The following is a 9,267-nucleotide window of genomic DNA, read 5'->3' on the forward strand; positions in this document are numbered from 1 at the left end:
AGTGCTTAGGCAGAGGACATATTGCTTCTGAATGTCCAACCAGGAGGACCATGATCATCAAGGCTGATGGAGAAATCACTAGTGAGTCTAAAATCAGTGAAGAAGAAGTGGAAGAAGAAGAGTAAGAAGAGGAAGCTATGCAGGGTGTGTCGCAACGTGCCCTTTTGCGGGCGAGCGAAGGCGAGGCTCACGGGTGCGCTTTCCAAAGGAGGAAAGATGCGCGGAGTCGCCACCAACTTTTATTTGTGGAAAACGTCGGGAAAACCGAAGGAAACCGGTCAAAATGAAAATTCTAAGTTTGGGAGTTGTATTTATGTTTGAGGAAGGTATTAGCACCTCTCACGTTTGTCTCAAAGGACAACAACCTATTTTTTAGAATTGTGGAAATTGTGTTACCTTAACTTTTATTTCTTTTTATTTTTTGAGGTCGACAAAAGCGGGGCTTTTACTCCTACGTACCCTCCATCAAAGAGGAAATCAAACCTACGTAGTTCTTCCTTATGCATGAATCAAGTGATTAATTTTTTACTTGAGGGGTGATCATTTTAAGGTGTTGGACCTTAAAAATGATCCATTTTACTTCGTAAGAAATGATAAACTTTCAAAAACCTATTTTTGTGGATGAGCTTGACTAGGCGAGTTTGATTTTAGCCTTAGTTTCACTTTAGTTATTAGTCAATTCAATTAAGAATGAGAAATCCCAAAGAGAAAACGTCCGATTGATTGTTCGCTTTTCTTTACTAAAAGGTATTTTTTCTTATTATTATATTATTATTTTACCTCTTTTTTGATTTCCAACGTGGTTACGGCACGACCGAACGGTTGGAATTGATTTTAACCGAAATTAACGGATGAGACAATTCAAACGATCGATGGAAATTTATTTTATTTTTAGATTTAGCGAGAAATGACTTAAATAAATGGCTTAAGCACGTCAAAAGGGGGTATAAAAAGCAAATGAAAACGAGAATAAAAATACATGAAACAAAATGTGGATCACCACGGGTACATAGAATGAATTGAAAAGCTCGGTTTGAGGTACTTACCCGTTCAAGACTAAAGAAAACGAAGAACAAACGATGAATGTTGAAGAACGGTCGAAAATCTTCGCGTAATTACTCACGGAAACGTTACGGAAACGTTATCGAAGCGCCTTGGCTTGGATTTTCTTCACGGAAATAATTTTCCTCAGCAATTTCGAGAGAGAGAGAAGTGCCAAGAAGGCTGAACCCTTTTCTTCTTCACTCCTCCCCCTATTTATAGCAAAATAGGGGAGGAGCTTGCCACCCAGCTCGCCCAGGCGAGCAAGGTTGCTTCCTCCAGAAGGGAAGGATCTGGAAGGCCCAAGTGGGCCAGATTGTTATTTGTACCCCCCCTTTACTAAATGCACCCCCTTCTATTTTTTTTTGGTAATTCTTTTTTCATAACGTTACGAAACTTTACGAATTTCGTAATGATACTTATTTTCCTTCCGCAAGGTTACGAATCCTTACGGATTATGTATTTACTCTTTTTTAGCTTTCGAAGAAGTTACGGAAACTCACGGATCGTGCAAAAACACATCTTTTCGATTTCCGCCACATCACGGAATTTCACAGATCGCGCAAGCCTGCTTCCTTTTCATTTATGACACGTCTCGGGACTTCATTTATTGTGCAACAAAGGACGCCAAGTATCTCAAAGCGGCTAACCAGAGGTTGCATGTTATCAAGGAATAATCCCCGGACGAAATTAGGGTATGAAAGGGTGATATGTTGATGGTGAGAAGGCTCTTGGGAAATCAAATGCAGCCACTGGATGACAATCAAAGAGAAAATATGTTCCAAACCAGGTGTGTAATTAATGGTAAGCTGTGCTCTTTAATTGTTGATGGAGGAAGCTGTACCAATGTTGCAAGTTCCACATTAGTGACCAAACTGAATTTGGAAACTAAGCCCCATCCTAGACCATACAAACTTCAGTGGCCTAGTGAAGATGAAGAGGTAAAAGTGACTCAACAGGTTGAGGTTTGGCTCACCATTGGGAGATATAATGATAGGGTGTTGTGTGATGTGGTCCCAATGGAAGCGACCCATGTGTTGTTAGGAAGACCGTGGCAGTATGATACCCAGGTAGTGCATGATGGCTTCACCAACAAAATATCTTTCAAGCAAGCTGACAAGAAAATTGTTCTCAAACCGTTATCTCCTAAAGAGGTTTGTGAGAATCAGATAAAAATGAGAGAAAAGAAAAAGAATGAGACACTTGAGAGGAAAAAAAGTGAAACACTTGAGAGGAAAAAGAGAGAAAACAAAAAGAGTGAAACACTTGAGGGCAAACAACTTTGTTTAGCAACAAAAAGGGAGGTAAGAAGGGTGCTTTGTGCGAGACAACCCCTCTATTTATTGTTTTCTCAATGTCAGATGTTGCATGCTAACCCAATTGATGAATTTAAATTGCCTTCTAGTATTCAGTCTCTTCTACAGGATTTTGATGATGTGTTTCCAGCAAGTGTACCGGATGGTTTACCACCATTGAGGGGAATTGAGCATCACATTGATCTCATTCCAGGAGCGTCCTTGCCCAATCGTCCAGCTTATAGGAGCAACCCACAAGAAACTAAGGAGATCGAAAGGCAAGTGTCCGAACTCCTGAGCAAAGGTTGGGTGAGAGATAGTATGAGTTCGTGCGTTGTACCTGTCATTCTAGTACCCAAGAAGGACGGCTCATGGAGGATGTGTTCTGATTGTAGAGCCATAAACAACATCACCATCAAGTATAGGCATCCAATTCCCAAGTTAGATGATCTTCTTGATGAACTGTATGGTGCATGTGTGTTTTCCAAAATTGATTTGAAAAGTGGCTATAATCAGATTAGAATTAGAGAGGGAGATGAATGGAAAACTGCCTTTAAAACAAAATATGGTTTGTATGAGTGGATGGTTATGCCATTTGGTTTGACTAATGCACCAAGTATCATGAGATTGATGAACCATGTTTTAAGGGAATTTATTGGGAAATTTATGGTGGTGTACTTTGATGATATTCTTATCTATAGCACTAGTCTTGATTTGCATGCTGAACATTTACAATCTGTTTTAAGTGTGCTTAGGAAAGAAAAATTGCATGCCAACCTAGAAAAGTGCTCCTTTTGTACTGATCATGTGGTGTTTTTGGGTTTTGTTGTTAGTGTTGAGAGAGTACGGGTGGATGTGGGAAAGGTTAAGGACTTCCAAGAATGGCCAACACCTAAGACCCTGAGTGAGGTGAGGGGATTTCATGGTTTAGCAAGTTTCTATAGGAAATTTGTTAAGGATTTTAGTACATTGGCTGCACCTCTAACTGAAATTGTTAAGAAGAATGTGGGTTTCAAAATGGGGTAAGAAACAAGAAGAGGCCTTTGCTGCCCTCAAACATAGGTTAACTAATGCACCCATTCTTGCTATGCCTAATTTTGCAAAATCATTTGAAATTGAGTGTGATGCGTCAAATGTGGGTATTGGGGCTGTTTTGTTGCAAGAGGGACATCCGATAGCTTATTTTAGTGAAAAGTTAGGAGCCGCTGCCCTTAACTATTCAACTTATGATAAGGAATTGTATGCTTTGGTTAGAGCTTTCCAAACTTGGCAGCATTACTTATTACCCAAAGAGTTTGTCATCCATAGTGATCACGAGTCCTTAAAATACTTAAAAGGCCAAGGAAAGCTTAATAAGAGGCATGCTAAGTGGGTAGAGTTTTTAGAGCAATTTCCATATGTCATCAAACATAAAAAGGGAAAGGGAATGTAGTGGCTGATGCGCTGTCTAGGAGACATGCTTTACTTGCTATGCTTGAAACTAAATTGTTTGGTCTCGAGTCTTTGAAAGACATGTATGTGAATGATGTGGACTTTGCTGAAATTTTTTCTGCATGTGAAAAGTTTTCTGAAAATGGTTACTGTAGGCATAATGGATTCTTGTTTAAAGCAAATAAATTGTGTGTGCCTAAGTGTTCCATTAGAGAGTTGCTTGTGAGTGAATCACATGGGGGGGGGGGTTGATGGGACACTTTGGGATTCAAAAGACCCTGGAAATTCTGCAAGAGCATTTCTTTTGGTCTCATATGAGGCGTGATGTGCATAAGTTTTCTGGTCATTGCATTGTGTGTAAACAAGCTAAATCTAAGATTAAACCTCATGGATTGTATACTCCTTTGCCTGTTTGATCGAGGCCGTACCCGAATCAAATAAACATGAAAATGCAGTAACTAGGAAGTGATCCTAGGTCGTTTCCCAACGAGCAATGACAAACCAAATGTTCATAATATACTTGCGCAGTAACAGTAACGATTGGGGGGGGGGGGTTGTTTGTTTTGTGATTAAAGAGCAGAACATGTAAACTGGAATATGAAACTACTAATATTAAAAACGGGTTGTTTCCTCTGATTCAGAAGCCATTCTCTTATCCTGGGTTATGGAGAATTCGTCCCTAACAGTCAACCACTTAATCCAACCCTATTTCAATTTACTAAGCGAAAATCAACTTAGGGTTGTCAATACGTGATTAGGCACCACATTCACCAGTTAGCCCTTCGTCCATTAAGCATGAACGCAAGTTAGGCTCAGAGGCAATTAATCGAACACGAAGCGTGCATTGATTAATGTTCACGAATTTGGGATAACTGGTGAAGGGAAAACTGCCAGGAAACCACATTACAAACGAAACCTCAAAGAGAGTTGGGCTTCGTCCTCAAAAGGAAACAACACCAGAAAAACTAGCCTTCCATAGATTCAAACAGAAAATGCAAATGAAACATGAAACAGAAACGTAAATGCACAGAAACGTAAATGAACAGAAAATGTAAATGAAACAGAAACGTAAATGAAAGTAGAAGAAGAAGCAAGAACGAAATTGTAATTAGAAGCAGAAAACGGAAAATTGCATTAAGAACGAAAACAATAGCCTTAGAACAGAAAAACATGAAAACCTAAAACAAAAGCTCTGAATAATAAAATAGCATAACAAAATAGCCTTGCACGAATCCCAAGGCTGCTATTTGAAAAGAGTCACTCAAAGTCACTGGGCCCTATTACAATACTCTGGCCCAAAACGAAATAAACACTGAACAACATAAAATAAAATTGCGAAATTTCCTAATTAGAAATCAACTAAGGTAAGCGCTGCTTTATTTGCCCTCTTCAAGTCCATAACCAAAATTCGGATTAAGCCCAATGTTTCATTAATTCCTGAAATTAGATTAAAAACATCAAATTAGCTAAATGAGCCCAAATAATAAAATTGCCTGATTAATTGACAATTAAGACCAATCAGTAATTAAAATGGTGCAAAAAGGGTTTAGAAAATAGAAGAAAATGATGGCACATCACTGTTCCTGAATATCCTTGGACTGACATATCTATGGACTTTGTTTTGGGGCTGCCCAAAACCAAGAATGGAAAGGATTTTGTGTTTGTTGTTGTTGACAGGTTTTCTAAGATGGCACACTTCATCCCTTGCAAGAAAGTGGATGACGCTTGTCATGTGGCTGATTTGTTTTTCAAAGAAATAGTGCGGCTTCATGGATTACCGAGGAGCATTGTCAGTGATAGGGATGCCAAATTCCTTAGTCACTCTTGGAGGACCTTGTGGGGTAAGCTTGATACTAAATTGTTGTTTTCTACTACTTGTCACCCACAAACTGATGGTCAAACTGAGGTAGTCAATAGGACTTTAGGTACACTGCTTAGGATTGTTTTAAAGAAAAATCTTAAATCTTGGGGGGGTTGAATTAAGATATTACAAATTATTTCCCCAATTAAAAATTCTATTTAACTTTCTATTCAAGTTACAAATTCCCTTAATAATGAATTTCTTAAATAATGATTCAAAAGAACAATTTGAATATCAATATAAAACAATAATAAATAAAGGAGTTTAAGGGAAGAGAAAGTGCAAACTCAGTTTTATACTGGTTCGGCCACACCCTTGTGCCTACGTCCAGTCCCCAAGAAACCCGCTTGAGAGTTCCACTATCTTGTAAATTCCTTTTACAAGTTCTAAACACACAAGGACAATCCTTCCTTTGTGTTTAGAATCCTTTCACAACAAGAGACCCTCGGTCTCTTAATCCTTTTTCAGAATAAAGAAGAAGAGAAGAAGAAATCTCTCTTAAAAGAGATAGATTGAACAATTTGAGCACTCAAATAATTCCTTATTGAATCACAAGTGTTTTGGCCAAGGAATTTGTAAGAGGATAAAACGATTTTGCTTTTTAACAGGATAAAACCTTTTTGTTCTGAAAAACTCTTGGCAAATTCGTGTCTCAAGTCACATATATATAGGCCTTTGATAGCCATTCAAGAACCAAATAAAAAGATGTGACTGTTGAGAATATTTTCTGAAAATATGCTCTGGTAATCGATTACAATATGTGTGTAATCGATTACAAGCTTTAAAATTTGAATTAAAACGTTCAGAAACTGCTGGTAGTCGATTACCATATGTGTGTAATCGATTACATAGTGCAAATTTTGAATTCAAATTTTAATAGCTGTTGTAAATCAGTTTTGGCCACTGGTAATCAATTACATCCTCTGGTAATCGATTACCAGAGAGTAAATTTGTTGAAAAAAACTTTTTAACTTAAATTTCTTGCCCAAACCTTTTGCTACTTCAATTGGAATTCCCTTCCTATTTAATATACCCTTTCTAAGACTCTAGAGATTGTCTTGATCATCCATCTTGAATATCTTTAATTTCTTTGTCTTGAATAAAGCTTTGAGACGCATGTGAAACTTTGGCATCATCAAAGCATTCAGCTTGATCCTTTGTCTACAATCTCCCCTTTTTTGATGATGACAATCCCTGAAATCAAGACAAGCTATATACAAGATGATAGCACGTTCACACAACCCTTACTCCCCCTATCTTTTGGCATGTATGCCTAACTTTACTTAATGATAAATTTCTAATTGATAATTGATTTCGAACCCAAGTTCTCTCAAGTTCTCTCCCCCTTTGGCAACATCAAAAATAACTAAGCAACATAATCAATATTCAAACAGAGCCAAACAATAAACGAAAATATACATTGTCATAACCAACCAAATCAAAGTCAAGAAATATAATATTAGTGCAAGATTACGATAACTAAGCAATAAAAAGCCAAATACACGGCGATAAACCAAAGTACTAATAATACTTAAGCTAAGATGATGATGGAGGCGGTGGTGGTGGATCAAAGCAAGTACGGATGAAGGAGACATCTTCTTCAACTTTGGTGATCCTTGATTCCATGGCATCGAACCGTATGTCGACTTGCAATTCCATGGCATCAAACTTGTCACCAACAAAAGTCTGAAGTCCATCAAACTTGTCCATAAGCCTTCGAAGAAGAGTGGAATTATCTTCAACTGGTAGGTTGCCTTTTTCATCAGCGGGTTGAGCGCCCTTTTTGACCCAAGAGCCATCATGCTCTTTGCGGTAACCAAAAGAAGCAATCACAACAGCACCAATTAAAAAAGATCTCTTGATTGGAACATAAGGTTCAGAATCAAGAGGAATTTGAAAATGGCGGAAAAAGAGAGTGACAAGATGTGGATATGGCAAAGGTGCATTTAATCGCAATGCCTTATGCATGCGATATCTTACAAGATGTGCCCAGTCAAGTTGACACCCTGTATGAAAGGCCCACATGATAACAAGATCTTCCTCAGAAACCTGGGCAAGATTGAAAGATCGTGGAAGCAAAATCCGCACAATCAGATAATGAAGGATGCGACTTTCAAAAGCCAATGAGCCGGCAAGAAGGCATCCGGTCATATTCGCATTGTTGGTGCAAACCAACTGGCGGGCATCATGTGCAGAAAAATCAAACTTCCAATCGTCATTCAGTGTACCTTCAAATGGTACACCGTCACTGGACAATTGGGTTAAGTCATGGAAAAGGGATTGGTCAATGACCATTTTTATCCCAAAAACCTCAGAAATCAAAGTGCTGTCCTGAATTTCAAGATTACAATAAAAGGCTTTAACCAATTCAGGATAAACAGGCAATTGTAATGACATGAAAGGTATGAGACCTAAATTCTGAAATGCTTGAATGCAATCAAAGGTTTTAGCAGAAAATAATTCCATATCAATGACCTTAGGGTCGATAATGGAACGAGATCAGAAAAGATTTGAATATCGTTTCTGGTGTTCTTCGGAAGAAAACAATGTGGAAGAGGATAATGAGGGTGGAATTGGTGCTGTGGATGCGCTAGTGGCTCCGGAACGATGAGCTCTTGAAGCCGAAGTGGAGGCGGATGAACCCTTACGTTTCTTTGACGATTCTGCCATTCGAAGGAGTTTTTGCATATTTCAATCGGTGAAATCAAAAGAAAAATGAAAAAAAAGTAGATTGCAATTTAGGGAGTCGATTTGATGAAGAAATGAGTGAGATAGGAAGGTTTGGAGGTTTGGGAATAGAGGAACGTCGCAAGGAGGAAGGGGTTGTGCAGGAGTTTCTGGAAAATGTGATATTTATAGAGCAGGACGCGTGGTAATCGATTACAAGTAATGGTAATCGATTACAGGAGGAGGCAGCCTACTGGTAATCGATTACATGAATACTGTAATCGATTACAGGCCATCTGTTCTAGTGTAATCGATTACAGTATTCATGTAATCGATTACCAGAACAAAAAATAGCCTTTTCCTAAAAGAAAAACTTATTTCTAAGTCTAAAAACTTATACTATCTTATGATTTAATTATACTAACAAGAAAAGTAAACTAAATTAAACAAAACAAGCGTCATACTTAATCAAAACACAATCAATCATTCAGAAAAATTACCTATCCAAATCACTAAGGTCTAAAAGGCCTAATTCTCTTCTTATTGAAAAGAATATTTGTTTTGGGAGAGGTTTTGTAAAGATATCAGCAAGCTGATTCTTTGGATCAACAAACTCTAATATACAATCTCCCTTTAGGAGATGATCTCTAAGAAAATGGTGCCTAATTTCTATATGTTTGGTTCTAGAGTGTTGAACAGGGTTTTTGGATAGATTTATGGCACTAGTATTATCACACCTAATAGGTATACGATCAAGAAGGATACCATAGTCAGATAATTGTTGCTTCATCCATAAAATTTGTGCACAACAACTGCCGATAGAAATATATTCCGCTTCAGCAGTGGATAAAGCAACACTGTTTTGTTTCTTACTATGCCATGAGACAAGAGCGGATCCAATGAATTGACAAGTTCCACTTGTGCTTTTTCTATCTGTTTTAGATCCGGCAAAGTCAGAATCAGAATATCCTA

General features: G+C 38.0%; 1 protein-coding gene across 1 annotated transcript; it reads left to right on the plus strand.

The window, feature by feature from the left end:
- Nucleotides 1-1,757: 1,757 nt before the first annotated feature.
- LOC114410712 lies at nucleotides 1,758-3,362 on the plus strand. The gene is made up of 3 exons (XM_028374654.1): nucleotides 1,758-2,195; nucleotides 2,403-2,800; nucleotides 3,170-3,362. The coding sequence occupies exons 1-3, from the start codon at nucleotides 1,758-1,760 to the stop codon at nucleotides 3,360-3,362; spliced, it is 1,029 nt and encodes a 342-aa protein (XP_028230455.1).
- The last annotated feature ends 5,905 nt before the right edge of the window (nucleotides 3,363-9,267 follow it).

Source organism: Glycine soja, chromosome 4 (assembly GCF_004193775.1).
Source record: "Glycine soja cultivar W05 chromosome 4, ASM419377v2, whole genome shotgun sequence".
NCBI classification, from domain to species: Eukaryota; Viridiplantae; Streptophyta; class Magnoliopsida; order Fabales; family Fabaceae; genus Glycine; species Glycine soja.

Bases quoted from the DNA above. Each gene is read 5' to 3' on its own strand.
- LOC114410712 (XM_028374654.1), top strand. From the start codon at position 1,758: ATGGTGAGAAGGCTCTTGGGAAATCAAATGCAGCCACTGGATGACAAT. The intron at 2,196-2,402 runs GTTTGTGAGAAT...TCTCAATGTCAG, and splicing joins AACCGTTATCTCCTAAAGAG to ATGTTGCATGCTAACCCAAT. The intron at 2,801-3,169 runs GTATGGTGCATG...TTTTGTTGTTAG, and splicing joins GATGATCTTCTTGATGAACT to TGTTGAGAGAGTACGGGTGG.